This window comes from Pleurodeles waltl, chromosome 2_1 (genome assembly GCF_031143425.1).
Source record: "Pleurodeles waltl isolate 20211129_DDA chromosome 2_1, aPleWal1.hap1.20221129, whole genome shotgun sequence".
Classification (NCBI taxonomy): Eukaryota; Metazoa; Chordata; class Amphibia; order Caudata; family Salamandridae; genus Pleurodeles; species Pleurodeles waltl.
Window position 1 is genome coordinate 683,973,980 of NC_090438.1, and position 19,534 is coordinate 683,993,513.

Consider the following 19,534-nt stretch of genomic DNA (forward strand, 5'->3'; position numbering starts at 1 on the left):
GAGAAATTGGATCAAAAAGCACACGTGGGTGAGAAGCAAGAAATCAGATAGCAGATAGGAGAAATGGCAAACTGACAGGTGATCACTGTCAAATTCAGCATTTTTTAACACCCTAACAGTTTTTTGTGCTATCCTCAATAGAATATGACCACATGCTTTTGTCATACAACATTAGTAGCTGGCATACTCCTATTTAGTAAGAAACAAATGTGACTCGTTGACATAAATGAAAGCCTTTAGGAAACTCTAAAATAAAGTTACTCATCTGCTCGTGCAATCCAGCACAACACAAATGCTGATTTCATGAAGTTGGAAAAGGCCAACACACCAAAGCAAGTACTCGGGTACATGTACAGGCCACACCTTCTTGTGTCCTTTGGCAGCAGGAGACACTCATAGTACAGTGATTTCTGAGCTGCATACTTTGGTGAAGAACTTTGTTAATCCGTGTATAGCACTTGGGGTTCAAAGCTTCAAAGGACGTAGGCTAAGAACATGGCTTTATTTCACCTTTTAAATGTAGGTTGAGTCAGTGGCATGTATTTGGAACTCAATTTAAAAAGATCATTGATGGGGTAATGATATTGGCTGCAGAGGCATACAGATGATGTACTCACAGGGCTGGTTCAGCACACTGCACAGCTTTGCACCATTGCCCACATGGGTAATGAAGTCATAACTGCAAATGTTACTTAATTAACTGTGAAAACATTGGAGGCCACACCTGGAAGCTTTGGCCTTAGGGAGGCTATTTCATTCATACATCAGCAAAACAATTTATGGTTTGCCTGTTAACGACTTGCTAGTTATATGTTGACACAAAATGTCAAATTATCAACGTCAATGCCAAGGATTTGTCTGCAAATACAAAAAAGATATTAGCGTCAAATTCATTCAACAAAACCTTTGCAAGGCATAAATATGCTTGATCATATAGCTCGAATATATTCAAGGCATCATTTTTACTTGGATACATTTCATGTTACCCATTAATCACCCATTGTTCCAACACTTTGGCAAACAAAACAAGATACCAATATTGTCAAATCCAATAGGTCTCGGTTGAATATGCTAACACAGCAGTGTTAGTACATTAGGGAGAGACACACAGGAAGGAGCCAGCAGAAGCAGACTGAAAGCTAGGGCTGTGACCTAATCCTTCATGGAACTCAATGCAAGCATTTGAGTGGAGGTAGAAGGAGATATACAAACAGCCAATAGTATTGGGTGAGAGATGAATAATTTGCTGTGCTAATCAAGAAGTTACTTCCAAAGTGTCAAGACAATGGCTGAAAGAGGTTGGCAAAAGAAAACCTTTGGTTTAAAGGGGAGGACCGAAAGCTCATTTTGTCTGAATATTGTTAGTAACAGGTCTGTGTAACATTTGTGCTGTCAAAACCCATACCTAATAAACTAGTCTCTTATGGGTCTGCATGTTTTAAAAGAAAACAAATAGTAAAAGCGAGTCAAATACCAAAAATCCAATTACTTGAAAGTGTAAGGGTCGGGATTAGTGTTCATTCACATGTTACTGATAAGTCACTGACCCACCAAAATTCTTCTCCTATCACATTTTAATGTGAGAGCAGTTTGTCCGAGGGTGACATAAAACAATGGAGATAAAACGTTCTTTAAAAAAATACCCCAAGGAAAGTTAATAAATGGAGAATTGCAGATATTATTTACAAAACAGGGACGTCCATCTACGAACAGCAAGAATATATGACAACGTTTATTAGGCAAAAAAAAACAAGCTGCGCAGTTGGACATCTCATAAGCTTTTGATGATAGTAGTCCTTTAAAAAAAAAAATTATAATTGGAATTCCTCTGTACCGAAAATGAGCCTCTTTCTTCCTATTACGGTACAAGTCCTAAGGGGCTGGCCACTCGCCCTTATGTTTTAGGAGGGAGATTCTCCAGTGTTTGATAGTGTCTTAACAGAGATGGGCTAGGTACCAACACCATATCAGAGCTGTGATGTTACATGCATTCCTGGTCCACACAGCGATGGCCCAGTAAGACAGACAGTAAAGTTAGACCTGTGGATTATAGTAAAACCTGGTTGTACACAGTGTGTCTGGTGGACTTTTATTCAGAATTGATCTTTGGATGAAGCATGCATACCCTGGGAAGAAGAAATAGTTTAACCACTCCCAAGAGAGTTCTCTTCTGGGTCACAGATAATCTTGAACTAGGCAGTGGTACATGCAAACATCAATCTGTGACACTTTCTGATCTTCTGGGTGAAGCCTGCTATCAGTAATCAGAAAGGAACAGATATTATTTTGTAAGTGGTTCCTGACTATGGAACATGGCTTCAACTTTGAGACTGAACTTTCTACTGCAACATAATGAAAATGTCACTTACCCAGTGTACATCTGTTCGTGGCATCAGTCGCTGAGATTCACATGGTATGCATGAGCTCGCCATCTGGTGTTGGGTCGGAGTGTTACAAGTTGTTTTTCTTCGAAGAAGTGTTTTCGAGTCACGGGACCGAGTGACTCCACCTTCTGTGCTCATTGCGCATGGGCGTCGACTCCATCTTCGATTGTTTTCCCCGCAGAGGGTGAGGTAGGAGTTGTACTATAGTAATAGTGCCCGCGCAATGAAAAATGTAAGTATGTACCTATTAAAGGATTAAGTAATATAAATACAAATGTACAAAATTGAAGGTAACTTCTGAACTGCTACAGGCTTCCGGGGAGGTGGGTGGGTCCATGTGAATCTCAGCGACTGATGCCACGAACAGATGTACACTGGGTAAGTGACATTTTCAGTTCGATGGCATCTGTCGCTGTAGATACACATGGTATGCATAGACTAGTAAGCAGTTAGTTCCCCATAAGCGGTGGTTTAGCCTGTAGGAGTAGAAGTTGTCTGAAATAGAGTTCTTAATACAGCTTGACCTACTGTAGCTTGTTGTGCGGATAGCACATCTATACAGTAGTGTTTGGTGAATGTGTGAGGCGTAGACCAAGTGGCTGCCTTACATATTTCTTGCATTGGGATGTTTCCTAAAAAGGCCATTGAAGCACCTTTTTTCCTTGTTGAATGTGCCCTGGGAGTAATGGGCAGTTGTCTTTTTGCTTTAAGGTAGCAGATTTGGATGCATTTAACTATCCATCTGGCTATACCTTGTTTTGATATTGGGTTACCTGCATGAGGTTTTTGGAATGCAATAAATAGCTGTTTAGTTTTTCTGATGTTCTTCGTTCTGTCAATGTAGTACATTAATGCTCTTTTGACATCTAGTGTATGTAGTGCTCTTTCAGCCACAGAATCTGGCTGTGGGAAGAATACTGGTAGTTCTACCGTTTGATTTAGATGGAATGGAGAAATAACTTTTGGTAAAAATTTTGGATTAGGTCGTAGGACGACCTTATTTTTATGTATTTGTATAAAAGGCTCTTGTGTTGTGAACGCTTGAATTTCACTTACTCTTCTTAGAGATGTAATGGCGATGAGAAAGGCAACTTTCCAGGTGAGGAATTGTATTCCGCAAGAGTGCATGGGTTCGAAGGGTGGGCCCATGAGTCTTGTTAGAACCACGTTTAGGTTCCATGAAGGAACAGGTGGTGTTCTTGGTGGTATAATTCTTTTAAGCCCTTCTATGAATGCTTTGATAACTGGTATCCTATACAAGGAAGTTGAATATGTAGTTTGCAGGTATGCAGATATTGCTGCAAGGTGTATTTTAATAGAAGAGAAGGCTAGCTTTGCTTTTTGTAAATGGAGCAAGTAATTTACTATATGTTTTGGAGTTGCCTCTAGTGGTTGTATCTGATTATGATGGCAGTACCAAACAAATCTTTTCCACTTACTTGCGTAGCAGTGTCTAGTGGATGGCCTTCTGGCCTGCTTTATGACTTCCATACACTCTTGGCTAAGTTGTAAGTGTCCGAATTCTAGGATTTCAGGAGCCAGATTGCTAGATTCAGCGATGCTGGGTCCGGGTGTCTGATCTGTTGGTTGTGTTGCGTTAACAGATCTGGTTTGTTGGGCAGTTTGATGTGTGGTACTACAGACAGATCTAGCAGTGTTGTGTACCAGGGTTGTCTTGCCCACGTTGGTGCTATTAAAATGAGTTTGAGTTTGTTTTGACTCAATTTGTTTACTAGGTAAGGAAGGAGAGGGAGAGGAGGAAAAGCGTAAGCAAATATTCCTGACCAGTTCATCCATAGGGCATTGCCTTGGGATTGCTTGTGTGGGTATCTGGACGCGAAGTTTTGGCATTTTGCGTTCTCTTTTGTTGCAAATAAGTCTATTTGTGGTGTTCCCCAGAGTGTGAAGTAGGTGTTCAGAATTTGTGGGTGGATTTCCCATTCGTGGACTTGCTGGTGATCTCGAGAGAGATTGTCTGCCAGCTGATTCTGGATCCCCGGAATAAACTGTGCTATTAGACCAATTTGATGGTGGATTGCCCACCTCCATATTTTTTGAGCTAACAAGCTTAACTGCGTTGAATGTGTTCCTCCTTGTTTGTTTAGATAATACATCGTTGTCATGTTGTCTGTTTTGACAAGGATGTATTTGTGGGTTATGATTGGTTGGAAAGCTTTTAGTGCTTGAAAAACTGCTAACAATTCTAGATGATTTATATGCAGTTTTGTTTGATGTATGTTCCATTGTCCTCTTATGTTGTGTTGATTGAGATGTGCTCCCCACCCTGTCATGGAAGCATCTGTTGTTATTACGTACTGTGGCACTGGGTCTTGGAAAGGCCGCCCTATGTTTAAATTTATACTGTTCCACCATAGAAGCGATAGGTAAGTTTGGCGGTCTAGCAACACCAGATCTAGAAGGTGACCCTGTGCTTGAGACCACTGTGAGGCTAGGCACTGTTGTAAGGGCCTCATGTGCAGTCTTGCGTTTGGGACAATGGCTATGCATGAGGACATCATGCCTAGGAGCTGTAGTATTGTTCTTGCTTGTATTGTTTGGTTTGGAGACATGTGTTGAATGACCCTGTTGAAATTGTGGATCCTTTGTGGAGTTGGCGTTGCTACTCCTTTTGTCGTGTCTATTATGGCTCCTAGATATTGCTGTACTTTGCTTGGCAGAATGTTTGATTTTGCAAAGTTGACGGTGAACCCTAGATTGTAGAGGGTTTGTATGACTTGATTTGTGTGGTTTGAGCATTGTGTGAGCGAACTGGTTTTGATTAGCCAGTCGTCTAGATACGGGAACACATGTATTTGCTGCCTTCTGATGTGTGCAGCGACTACTGCTAGGCATTTTGTGAATACTCTTGGAGCGGTTGTTAAACCAAAAGGCAATACTTTGAATTGGTAATGTATTCCTTTGAATACAAACCTTAGATATTTCCTGTGTGATTGATGGATTGGTATATGGAAATATGCGTCCTTGAGGTCTAGGGTTGTCATGTAGTCGTGTTTTCTGAGCAATGGTAACACTTCTTGTAGTGTGACCATGTGAAAGTGGTCTGATTTGATGAATGTGTTTACTACCCTGAGGTCTAGAATTGGTCTCAGTGTTTCGTCCTTTTTTGGTATCAAGAAGTACAGTGAATAAACTCCTGTGTTTATTTGTGTGCTTGGTACTAATTCTATTGCATTTTTTTGCAGTAGTGCTTGAACTTCTATCTCTAGAAGCTGTGAATGGTATTTTGATAAATTTTGTGATTTTGGTGGTATGTCTGGAGGGAATTGCATGAATTCTATGCAATAACCATGTTGGATAATTGCTAGGACCCATGTGTCTGTAGTTATTTTGTCCCATGCTTCGTAATATTGATGTATCCTCCCCCCCACTGGTGTTGTGTGGGAGGGGTGAGTGACGTGTGAGTCACTGCTTGTTGGTAGTGGTTTTGGGGCTTTGAAATCTTCCTCTATTCCTAGGAAATTGCCCCCCTCTATACTGGCCCCGAAAACCTCCCCTGTACTGTCCCTGGTAGGTGGGCGGTGCGGACTGTGAGGTGCTAGCTTGTGTGGCCTGACCCCGAAACCCTCCTCTAAAAGGTGTTTTGCGGAAGGTGTTATAAGATCCTCTGCTCTGCGGGGAGTAGAGTGCGCCCATGGCCTTGGCAGTGTCAGTGTCCTTCTTGAGCTTTTCTATGGCTGTGTCGACCTCCGGACCGAACAGAAGTTTCTCGTTTACTGGCATGTTAAGCACTGCCTGCTGAATTTCTGGCTTGAATCCAGACGTTCTGAGCCATGCGTGCCTACGGATGGTAACCGACGTATTAATGGTTCTTGCGGCCGTGTCTGCTGCATCCATGGAGGAGCGTATTTGATTGTTGGAAATGTTTTGACCCTCCTCAACAACCTGTTTTGCTCTTTTTTGCAGATCTTTTGGGAGATGTTCAATGAGATGCTGCATCTCATCCCAGTGGGCTCTGTCGTATCGCGCTAGCAGCGCTTGTGAATTTGCGATGCGCCACTGGTTTGCTGCTTGGACAGCAACCCTCTTCCCGGCTGCATCGAACTTCCTACTTTCTTTATCTGGGGGAGGTGCATCCCCAGAAGTGTGTGAGTTTGCCCGTTTTCTGGCAGCCCCTACCACCACAGAGTCTGGTGGCAGCTGAGAGGTGATGAAGACAGGGTCCGTAGGAGGCGCCTTATACTTTTTGTCCACCCTAGGCGTCACTGCCCTACTTTTAACTGGCTCCTTGAAAATGTCCTTTGCATGGCGTAGCATGCCTGGGAGCATCGGCAGGCTTTGGTAGGAGCTGTGGGTTGAGGAGAGGGTGTTAAATAAAAAATCATCCTCTACTTGTTCCGAGTGTAGTTCCACATTATGGAATAGAGCTGCTCTAGCCACCACTTGTGAGTAGGCTGTGCTGTCTTCCGGTGGTGATGGCCTAGTTGGGTATGTGTCTGGGCTGTTATCAGACACTGGTGCGTCGTACAAGTCCCACGCATCCTGATCTTGGTCATCGTGGCTCATGGCGGTGTGAGCTGGCGAATGTGACGGGGTGTAAGTTGGCGAAGCCGGAGTTACAGGTGGAGGCGAGGGAGGAGGTGTTACCTTTTGTGTTGTTTGTTGCTGAGGAGTAAACTGAAGCGTTCTCTTTCGTTTGACAGGTGGAAGGGTACTGATCTTCCCAGTCCCCTGCTGAATAAAGATACGCTTTTGCGTGTGATCCACGTCAGTGGATTGCAGTTCTTGTTCAAATCTATGTTTCTTCATTTGAGAAGACATAGAATGCTCTTCGGTATAGGAGCCAGAAACAGGGTCTGATGTCGCTTTTTTCGGCTCCGAAAGCCCTGTCGATTGTTTTTTCGGCTCCGAGGTAACCTTCCTCTTTTTCTGTGCCGAAAATTCTTGGCCTCTATGGTCTTCGGCGCCACTGTCTCGGCGTCGATCGGTGTCGACACCGAACTCTCGGTGTCGATGCTTCTGTTTAGCACTCTCTCGGTCCCGAGGAGGCTGCGTGCCGGTGTCTCGACCGAAGTCGGACGATCTCGACACTGAATGGGCCTTTTTCGGTGCCGATTGTTGGTCACCGAGAATTTGGGTGGAGCCATGGCCGGTTGGCAGTGGCGTCCCCTGGGCCTTCTTTCCTTTTTTAAGGTTTGATCTCGACGTCTTACTCACAGTTCTTGTAGAGTGTAGCTCGTCGGAGTCTGAATCCTGGATGGAAAAGGATTCCTCCTGTTCTTCTTCTGTCTCGAACTGTCGACGCTCTTTTGGCGTGGACGCCATCTGCAGTCTTCTCGCTCGACGGTCGCGCAGAGTTTTTCGGGACCGGAACGCCCGACAGGCCTCGCAGGATTCTTCACTGTGCTCGGGTGACAGGCACAGATTACAGACCGAGTGTAGGTCCGTATAAGGATATTTGTTGTGGCATTCGGGGCAGAATCGAAACGGGGTCCGTTCCATCGGCGTTGTCCTCCACGCGGTCGGGCCGACTAGGCCCCGACGGGGTGCCGAAATCTACCCCGAAGGGCACCGAAGCGCTTCGATGTTCAACGCGTCGTCGTATGTGTCTATCTCTAACCGGATCGCAACGATACCGTCGAAAATCTTCCGTCTTCAGCTATCTTTCCGTTCCGAAACTCGGAGCGACAGGAACACGTCCGAACCCGATGGCGGAAAGAAAACAATCGAAGATGGAGTCGACGCCCATGCGCAATGAGCACAGAAGGTGGAGTCACTCGGTCCCGTGACTCGAAAACACTTCTTCGAAGAAAAACAACTTGTAACACTCCGACCCAACACCAGATGGCGAGCTCATGCATACCATGTGTATCTACAGCGACAGATGCCATCGAACTACCTTATTACTGTAGTTAGAATACTATTGTTCTTCTTCCCCATCATGTAAATAGCTATAAAGGTGAGTTAGGGCCATCACTCCTAGGTACCAGATGTAAGCCACAACATAGAAAAATATCATAGCTAGAATACGGACTGCTACAATATCATTAAGGTAAGTATTTATAGGCAAGTAAAGATTTAATACTCTTAACTCTACAACTATGTATATTGAGGCCTTACATGTCCCCAAGACACAGAAATATATAGTTAAGAATAGTGAATCTATACTCCTCTATATACACGTAACTTCAGGATATTGTAGAAGTAGATAGTCTGGCTGAAAAATTTTAGGAGCACTATCTTGTGGAATGCCATCGAGGGGAGGACATTGTAAGCATATGCACTGAACCATCTATGCAATGAAGTTATGTGTTGAATTTTTAGACTGACAGTACCATACACCTTTATGTTAACATTTTTATCATCACGGTTAGACAGACAATTTTTATGTATGGTCTCAAGTTTTTGTCGGGCAATCAGTTGTCAAAACAGACTGTATCTCCCCCCAATATTTTGGACTTTATTGAAGATAAATCATTTGATATGAAGGGCAACAACTGCTTCCAGCTGTGATGGTGAGAGGTGTGATTCCCAGATCTAACACTAAATCCTCTTTTATATCAGGAAGTTCAGAAGGATTAACCTTGCTGTTAGAGGAGAAAATGTACGCCGGCTTTCAGTTGCCATATTAGGGGATTTGGATGGAGAAGACTGATCACCCAACCTCTGCGCTGCAATCACATTTTCATCAAACTCCAGTAGGTTGTTACCACTATGTCACTTCTTCATTTCCATAGGTAGGAAAAGCCTTCCACATCCACAGGGCTGAAGACTGCGAACCTGTCATCCACATCAGTCCCAGTCCCTTCCTCCCTTGGTTTAGCCCTTGCACACACGCAGCACACTGTCACTTTCTTGATGTTGGACGAGGTTATAAAGTGACAACTTAATGGCCAGGCTTCAATACAGTATTTGACACTTTACCAGGTCAACAATAAAGTACTTAATCCTTCTGCCCGTGCACCACTGCAAAATTGGCAAAAAAGCAATTACCGGACCCAGTCTGCCACCGTCTATTACAGGTAGTAGAAGTCATGCAAGCAGTTTAGTGTCTTGTGAAATGCTATTAATTCATATATGTGCATGAGAAACCTCTGGTGTATAGCCACACGAAAGTTACATTTTGTTTTATACAAAAACACATTTTTAGCATACTGTAGTTTAAAAGCTTAAATGTTAACATCTTGAGAGTGTGAAACAGTTCTATTTTCTTTTTCAGATGTCTTGCAGAACTTAAAAGTAAACAGCTAAAGTGTGTTAAAGGCTTTTAAAACACTGGAATGTTGGGAGCTCCATTGGAGACAATGGAGTGCTCTGGGCTTTTATTGGCTGGTAAAAGCCTGGAGCGTCAACTTTCTAATGTTTTGTTCATAGCAACAGCTGAGAACAAAGGCCTCATGGAGCCCGAGGGGATTTTAATTTCCTCGGGCTCTGTAAGAACTTTGTTTTATTGATTAGAACATTCTGCCCTCTAGTGGCAGAATGTTTTAATAGCCTTATAGCTCTTCGTAGCTGGGCTAGTCCAGGCACTAAAGTCCCACTCCCTTGTTAAGGTGCACTATAAAACCTTAATTGGTTAGTATGATTTCACACATCACTTTAGTGATTACAAACATAACATTAAGAGTAACACTTAGCATTTAAGCAATTCAGAATGTACATTTCTACACCACCTCTTTTCCATGAGCCTTCTTTGCTCTACTTTGTACTCACTACAGCTCTCTGCCAAGAAGGAACCTTGAGGAAGAAGGACTGCCAAACAATCACCACACCCACCCACCTTCCAAGGCCAGACATTAAAGTGATTGATTCTGTAGATGGGGATGTTCCTACTGGAGTATAAGACTCTACATGAAAGAGGTAGGATTGAAGGGACAGTCTTGTGTTACAGTTTCCTTATTCATGAGCCTGACTCACCAAGGTGGATCACTTTTGGATCCTTTTAAATAACATGGAGGCAAAAAGGGTGGTCTGCGATATGTCACAGAGTACCTTCCCAACTGTCACCTCCAATCCATTTTGAACAGGAACCGGCAGCAGCATGGCAGTGGGTTCTCTTGGAGCTGCAAGCAGAGCCATGATGGCAGCCATCTTTGAAAAAAAACCTCAGGGTAAGGGTAGGGACTGGAACAGTCTTGCTGTGGAGAAAGCCTACAGTAAGACTATTACTAATCAATCAAAGGGGAGCTACAAGAAACTTCAACCAGAGGCCAGTAAGTTCTACGGTAAGGTCTGGTCTGACATCAAATTATGAAACCCAGGAGCTCAAGTGAGAGGACAAGTAAGAGCTCCATAAATACAGTAGGTAATGAAATGAACAGTCACCTTGTAATATCCAGCTATATGATTGACAGCTCCAATTTCACACAATTCATCTTGGCTTACTTACCTCTGAAGACCCCCCTTGTGTGCATCCTCCTCCTGCAACAAAAAAAAAAATACTTTTACTGAGAAGTATTTAAGTGATTACTGTTGGTAGTTTAAGCTTAAAATAAAGTGATTAAAAAACACAGCTTGTTTATCGTCTAATCAGGTTGGAAATATGTACTAAACCAAATCAGGTGCCATCAGTTGATGCTTGTACTACATCATTAGCTTTGGTAAAGAAGATAAGGTTTGATGTACAAAGTCCTTTTGCAATTGTAAACGCAGTGATTCTGAAAATCTCTGTTTGTAACCACAAAATATATTCTCTTCATGTACAAAAGCCCTTTTACAAGTCAGACATTTTTTTCAGACTCTTAAAGGGGCTTTTGCAAGCAGGTCCATTTAGGAAATAGGAGGGGAGGATTGAAAGGGGAGGTCCCCTCCTATTTATAAGGTGCAGAGGAATGGATCAATGGTTTATAACTGTATGATACAGACACCTCAAACCGTGTGGCCCACTTCCCTTTTGGTGATTCTTGAAAAAAGTTGTATGGAAACTAGGCCGCCGTCTCAGTGAAATTTTATTAAAAGAAAAATAACTTTTTTTAAACGCAGTCCTGATTCCTTTGGAAAATGGGCTGCACGTAAAAAAAAGTTTTTTTACATTTTTCTTTTTTAATTTAAACAGAATCTCATATTGTGGTGTGTTGTCCATTGCAGGTCGAAATCCCTGTGACTATTTATACTAAGGGGGTAGCCCAAGTAGCCTGCTAGAATGTGGGCAATAACATGCAGAACAAAAAAAAAAACATTAACTCTAGCAGGCTATATGCATACAATAAAATCAACAATTATACTTGAATTATTATTGGATCACATTGTCATTTCTTGATAAATTATTCAAACTAATTCAGCTATCCCAACACTTCTTACAATGTTGCTATATTTCAACAAGTTTTAGTGGATGCTTCTCGTAAATCGAGTGACAACAGAACTTTTAAAAAAATCTACACATTGTCCCCGTATATCTGCATAAGAGGGCCCAAAATATCATTTATAGTAGTATCCATCTTGAGGCAGTCCACTTTCCATTTTAACTACACGTCCCCTAATCAGTACATGCTGGGCATCCAATGTAATTAGGCAGGTAATTTTTTGCATAAGTCTTTTCCAAAATAAACGTGCACTGCTCTAGAACTGTAGTTCTAGAGGAGTCCCCGTGGCCATTTGCAGGGGTATGCAAATTGCGACCTGCTTAATAAATAATTAGGGAAGTCATTTTGTGACCTGTCTGCAAGTCACTATTTTGTGAACTGACCTATCTGACCTGTTTTATTGAATGTGCAAAAAGCCGATGTTAAATTTTTAAGCACTTTTTGTGAATGTAATCTTTGTACTTAAGGCACATAAATTTGCCTATTTCAACTTGCAGATGTATCAGTTCTAGAAGGCAATATAACAGGAAGATTTCACTCACTGATACTCTCTATTCTACTTCTCATTATCCATTAACAATTCAGAAATCTAAGTTCTTGCCAGTACTGGAAAAGAGGCGTTGAGGGAAGGCTCCTACTGTCAGTTGCATTTGGGCCCCACAACTGGAAGGGGGTCAGCACTCCTTTGGTTCAAGGGCCATCAGCACTCCTTTTGTTTTTCATCATGGGTGGGAGCTAGCTGAAGCCTAATAACCGGATGCTGATGCCACTGAGGAAACAAAGACGCTCAGCTTGTCACTTCATGAGTTTTAAGAGATAGGCTATGATTGGGAGCAGTTTTTTTTAGTCTTTCAAGCTCTGTAGATAAATGATGTGCATGCAGTTGAAAAATGTCAGATGTACCTCTCTATTTGTGAAATTACATTAAGAATCATTATATAGTACTGAGAGTTTACTAGTTCCCAGGGAGTGCTCCTCCATTAGGGTGGAGGTGCGTCACCCCTCTCTTCTCCCCCCCACCTTTTACCAAAAACGATAATAAACTATCTTTACCAAAAAAAAAAAAAAAACTAGGTTTATCATCTTTTTTTGGTAAAAGGGGCGTGCCATAGGCTGTTATGTGCTGGCCAAACACACATGCGCAGTGTGCTCTCTCTAGCCCACCACTGTGTTGCCAGGCTGGAGAGAGCTGGCGCTCCCAGCCAATCCTGACGCTGCTTAGCAGGGCAGACTGGGAGCCTGTGCCTGCTGAAAGGCGGATGGAGCGGTGCGCCAGTTAAGTGTTTATTTTTTTTTATTCTCCCCCCAGCAGCACTGCCCGTTCCACGTGCCGTGAGCTATGACTGCTAGTTCCCAAAGTAAACTCTTTCGCAAGATCAGAATAGTGAAAGACACACAAAAAAACAGTAATGTTTTAAAAGTACGCCTAGCAGTTTTCATGCAGCACCTTGCTGTCAGTTTACACCTCACTAAGGGCCAGCTGTGCAAAGCTTATGTGCGGTCGTAAACCACGTGGTTCACAAAATCACAGCATTTGTAAGTGCAAAATGTTTTTGGGAATACATTAAATCTATTTTTGTGAGTAAGAAAAAGCACGTCTGACCCTTGAAATGGGTTTACCGACCAATATAGAATCTCAATTAAGAAGGACACGAAAGGGGCATTCCATCCTAGTCATGAATCCGTATAGTATCTATCAATATTTTGCCTCCTCAGTTGTGGCCAAAAACTACTGAACAGTTAACCAGCTCCTCAAAGGAGGTGATAAATTCACAAGTGGGAACACTTGTCAGGTGACCACTGGGGAACAGGCAGTGGTCCAGGAAACACTGCCTGCCTCCCCCGGTATGTTCCCAAACAGGAAACTTTTTTACAGCAACACTAGTTCCTTTATGGAACACAGGCTGTTAAAAAAAAAAAGTTTCCCATTTGTGAATACAAACACATGGATGGTGGTCTAAAATTTCCAAGCCCTATGTTTGCAACCGGTCACAGGGAGTCGCCATCAGAGACCTGCCTAATTTGTATTCATTAGGCAGGATGTTCCACACCCACCTGCAACTGTACATTTTGTGGTGCGACTCTATTAGTACATTGGTTGCAATCTAAATTGAAAGACTGGTTGCAAAACGTCAGTGCACAATTTGCAATCACTTTTTGCGATCAATCTTTGGTACGGCTGGTTGCAAGTTCAATAAGTTATAATAAAAAGAATTGTAACGTGACATGTGGGTAACAGAATGATGATTGCTGCAGCAAAAAGAAGGAAACTACTAAGTTTAGCTTTATAAAGTACAAATCTATGACCAGAATGTTACATACTTTGCTTTACAGGAGGCAAATTGAGCTTTCATGCTATTTTCTGATGAGTCAAACTTGTGACCAGACTGCATAAAGTTGATCCAGCAAGTGCATTAACCACTGAGGTTCTTATTTTTATTATACACGGGGACTTGCTTAATACACAACGATCTGTGGAGCAGGTTGCCATAACCTTGTAAGATATTTTAAAATGCAGTCTGTTTGTGAGCAATTAAGTAAGCAAGAACAGATTTACTACCATAATTGTCCTGATTGTCAATTTAGTTGGAGACCGAGTCTTTTTTAAAATAAATGCATATGCTAAATGTCAGACTTGGTACCTCATGACTTCACCCTCTTTACTCTGCCACTCCTTGACTGCAATTTAGGGGATCCCACTGACTGACACCCCTTTAATTCTAAGCTGGCTCAATACTGTTACAATACTTAGTTGCATATGTTCTGTCAAAGTCATGTTGCATCTCCCAGGTAAACTAGCATGAAGTCTGTCCACGCTGTACTGCATACAGACTTTTGGAGAAATAAAATACAGAGGAAGACACTAGAACGATACATCGAGGTGCATAAATACCTTTATTTAGGAATGCAAATTCCCATTTCTGACTCACAGAATCAGGAGTGGGGGAGTGATTTTGCACTTGTACATTTTATTTCCCACACAAATTTCCACCAGTACAGTGAAATTTCTAATTGTGCAAAACAGCTCTCATGGATGACTATTAGTGTTCCTAGGTGACGGACCCGCAAAATGTTGGTGAACATCTAACTTACAAGTCTCTGGGTGAGAATAATTCAACGTATTTTGCAGGTAGTTTGCCATTCTGAAATCAGCCTGAGTATTGTCAGGTGCACGAGTATATCAGTGTCAACAGTGGGAGTGGGGATGAAACACTGCGATACTTTTAGGGGATGTAAAATACAGGGGTACTCAACAGGCAAAATGTATCATTTCCCTTTGGTATGAACTACCTCTTTGACTCAGAACATAGCTGGGCACCATTATATGTTACAAAGATCTTATGCAATGCTTTCCTTCCAAAACAACCTTCCCAACACCTATATAATTTCCTCCATATCCACTCTACCAGTGGCGTAAGGCTAAAAGATGGGGGTCCTTGAGCCTCCCATATCTTACAGATAGCCATTGGTCTTTGGCTCAATGGGAGCCCCTGAAGCGCTGGAGGTCCCTCACAGTGCTCGGGGGCCACTGTGCTACAGGGACTCTACGCAGTGGTGGGTTTCCTGTGGCTCATGTCACTCAGCCAGTCACCCCAACCTTTCCCAAATCGACAGAGTTGGGAAAGGTGGGGTGAATAAGCAGAGACTGAAAACTCAAATCTGCGTCTGCGCAGGTTTGAGGTTTCAGTTTCAAGTGGTTAAAGCTGAAAGAAGCAGCAGGAATCCAAACGGGACCTGCACAGACAGCAAGATAAGTAAAAAATGTGTTAAGATACTGTGTATGTAAGTGTGAGAGTATGTTTTTGTGAGAGTGTGTGTGCATATGTGAGCACGTGTGTGTGTATGGGTATGTGTGAGTAAAATTGAGAGTGTCAGTGAAAGAGTGTGTCAATGTGAGGACAATGAGTGATATTAAGAGGGAGTACAAATGAGAATGAATGACTGAATGTTATGTGTGTGAGACTGAGTCAAGTCTTAGTGAGTCAGAGAATGAGTGAGACAAAGTGAGTCAGTGTGAGGGAGACTAACTGAATCAGTGTGAGTGAGAATGATTGTTTCTGAGTGAGTTTGATTCCGAATGAGCATGAATGAGTGAGTCAGAGTGAATCAAAGTGAATCAGAATCGGTATGACATTGATTCAGTGAGACTGAGTGCAAATGATAGGCTGATTGTGAATGAGTAAGACTGAGTCACAGTGAGACTGAGTGAGTGAGACTGATTATGAGTGAGTCATACTGAGATTTTATGAGAATGAATAGGACTGAGTGAATCAGGGAGGACGAGTGAATTATGAGGAGAATCAGGGAAATTAGGTGAGCTTGTGTAAGACTGAGCGGGAATGAGTGAGAGTGAAACTGAGCGAGTCTCAGTGAGACTGAGTGAGTCAGAGTGACATTGTGTGAGTCACAATGAGTGGGTGAGTGAGAATGAGTAGAACTGATGGAGTATGAGTGAGTTACGGTGAATTTGAGTGAATCTGAGCAAGTGGGACTAAGTGAAAAAGGGAGAAAGAACAAGTCATGGGGAGACTTAAGGAAACTAGGTGAGAATGAGCGAGTGAGTGAGAATGAGCTTGTCGCGGTGGGACTGAGTGAAACTAAGTGAGTGTAAACGAGTCAGAATGGGATTGAGTCAGTCAGAATGACTTGGAATCCGTGGGATTGAAAGGGTCAGAGTGAGAATAGGTGAGACTGAATGAGTCAATGAAACTGAGTCAGAGTAAGTAAAAGTGACTGATGACGAAGTCCGAGTGAGAAAAAGTGAAAGATTAGGACTGACTGCAACAAGTGTGAGTGAACCCCTCGAGCCCTCCAAGTAAGTGAGCCAGTTTTGTTCACTGGAATTCAATCCAAGGATTACGCACCACCACTTTTAATGGTCACCAGCCACCACTGCTGTAGGGGCCTGTGTTACGCCCCTCACTCTACGTAGATACATTTTGATAAATTACTCACTATCACAACACCACCCCCAGCCCTCACTTATGCTCCCAACCTATACCCTCACCGAATGTCAGCAGAAGAAAGCATTACCTCAGCAAAACAAGGCGAGAACTTGTCACGCTCCAGTTTACGAGGGGTAGGAACGTCTGCATCATCCGAAGAGTCCAAAGACAATGCATCCAGGAAAAGGTTTTCAGTAGCAGAGCACCGGTCAGTTTCCTTCAGCTTGAAATGAGACCGTTCTTCAAACGGAACATCATCAGAGTCTGAGAAGGACCTTGTTCCCGCTGCATGAGGCACATGAAGATTCCCTTGGGTTGGAAATGCACGAAGATTAACACCATCTTTTTGGTCAGATATGAGGCTTTCTGGTCGGTGAGTCTTGGCTTCCTTCAGCAGCTGATAAAAACAAGAAGAAGAAAAGTGATCAGTGGAAAGTGTCAGCCCAGCAATAGCAGTGGTTCTTTCTGGTCATCTAGGTTTAACATTAAGCACACAGACTTTAGTGGCAGATAGACTGCAAGGCACACCTAGGGCCTTAATTTCAAGCTTGGAAGATACAGGACATCTGCTAAAAAGAGATGGATGCCCCCTCCGCTTTTATAAGATCGCATTGGTGTTAATGGGGCAGAGAAGACATCCACCACTGGTTGGAAGATGGCCCACATCAAGCCCTCAGTCTGCCCATTTTCTATCTACTCTTGACACATAGATCCTACCTGGTCTCCAGCTGCACTCTTGCCTTCGATGCTACTGCTCGTGCTAATCAACTGTTTATGTCCCTCATTTTTGATGAGACGCTGTTCACTGCATCCAGTGAACGACTATCGTTTCTTCTCTCTTGAGATGATATTAGAAATCAGACATGAGTGACAGCATAACTGCTCATCTATGCATTTGGTTGAGCTTGGTTGATGATCATTACATTATTTTAGTCTCCAATAGTTTCACTGTATTACATGACCCTTGAAACATCTGTCACATCCTGATGAAGAGGAGTCTGCTGGTGCACACAGATGTACCATGAAGAGTTTCACCTATCCAATGCAATGACACAAACATCTCTTCAACATCGATTTACTTCTGACGTAATGGGCATGAAGCCTGATAACTATAGAAGAAAATGGTGCAACTCAAGCCCCTAGGAGGCTTTGACCCTGAAGAGAACCAAACTCGTCATCAAGCACCTCTGAGGATATCAATGTGTCCAGGTAAGATTTCAAGCAAAGAGATTTCACTCGAATGGCGTGACATTGCTGCAAAATGTCTCCCTAGAAAGAAGGCCTTTACTAGTAAAATGGCCTGTTACTAGATTAATATTCTCACAAGCAGCAAAACACATAACATACAGTTGGTGGTCACAGCTATACAACTCCCTGCACATGATTTCTTAAATGAAACTTGCATGGTTATCTCTTAGGAAAGTCAATGTTATGCAAAAACACAAAATGAAAACATCAAAGTAGATCTGAATTCAAATAAAACTGAACAAATCTCCTTTGATGAATAGCACTGGGGAAAACTATTCAGAAAATTAAATATTCAGCTGGTGTAACAGATAAAGCATTGCAGGTTGTGTTAAAAAGTAAAGTTGAATTACTGTTTTATTATTTTACTGTAATATTTATTAGTAACGAGGTCTACTTAGATAAAAATGATAATTGCTCAGAGCTTTGAAAAAGCAATAGACTAGAAATAGAATGGGTTGATTGACATTGGAGCATTTCATCTTGGGATCTGCATTTTCAAAATCCCATTGTACATAGTTCTATTAATTACTGCAGGAACAAAGGTTTAATGGTTCATGTACTTTTGTTGCTATGTGTAGTTAGCTGTACTGCTGTGCTTCACTTGCTTTCTGCCTTTCTTTAGGGCTGAGTTGCTTTGCATTGTTCAGCTGCACTTTTGGGATGCCTTGTGATACTACACAAGAGGAAGCAGGACGCGCCCTCGAAAGGCCCTGGGGTGGACAAAAAGAGCATCTGCAGTCGTTCATCTGTAGCTGGTGAAGTTGCTGTCCTAGTTAGAGGTCAGAACAAAACTGTTTATACATTTCAGTATGCATCATGCAGCCAGAAGAAGGGGCATTTTCAAAATATGTAGGTCAACTTGCTTTATAGTCACAAAAAAAAGAATATTTGCTCTAAAAGCATTTCAGCCTTGGGTTATAATGAGAACCTGGCACACTTCCTCTTGTGGATGCCCTAAAACGTTGTTCCCTCTAGGCAGATGTGTATCAAATCTTCCGAAAGAGCTCATTCGAGGTTTTACTGCTAAGTTTTTTTCCAGAAGAAACTTTGTACAGGGCTGAGCTTTCTAAACTCAAAAGCAGCTCAAGTGTGGGAGTGAGAAGCCTACATGGGAAGCCCCTCTATTGATTTAAATCATGGGACTTAATGTGCGTCTCAAAACTAGGGGTGAGGATCACATGAATCGCTATGAAAAACTCACTCAAGAAAATTGACTGCACAAAAGACAATTTTTCAAGAACCTACAGCTAAAGCACGCGCTGGGCAGGCATGCAACAAGCCCAACGGCTCTCCCCGTTGGGCTTGTTGCATATGGGCTCTCCCTGATTTTAACATGCTTGTACCCACAATCATGATGGACAGATTGTGTGAGAAAGGTATATCACATTGTACAGATCTCTTGAACTGAAAATCTCTGACCCACTTTCAGAATAGCAAACCAAGAGGGAGGCCAATGTGGGTAAACTAGATGTAGAAGAGTGGACAGAAGCAGAGAAGGTCAATCGAGTCCTACCTATTTTGCTTCAATTAAGGCTTTTCCAACTCAGATACTTCCATAGGTCATATTTTCGTGAAAAGCTGAGGAGGATGGGCCAAGTCCATGTCACCCCCCAAAGTCCTACAAGTCAGAGAAGTAGGAATATTCTTACACATGATTTGGGCATGCCTTGGAAGCAGTTACAGATCACACTCAGAG

At 42.6% G+C, this 19,534-nt stretch overlaps 1 protein-coding gene across 5 annotated transcripts in view; it reads right to left on the reverse strand.

Moving 5' to 3' along the window:
- Positions 1–19,534, reverse strand: part of MTCL1 (microtubule crosslinking factor 1) — a 459,063-nt gene that overhangs the window by 14,854 nt on the left and 424,675 nt on the right. For all 5 annotated transcript variants that reach the window (XM_069216701.1, XM_069216685.1, XM_069216678.1 and 2 more), the window contains exons 12-13: positions 16,679–16,987; positions 10,732–10,763 (exon numbers count right to left, since the gene is read on the reverse strand). In XM_069216701.1, the coding sequence (XP_069072802.1) occupies positions 10,732–10,763; positions 16,679–16,987 (341 nt within the window). The remainder of the gene's footprint in view (positions 1–10,731; positions 10,764–16,678; positions 16,988–19,534) is intronic.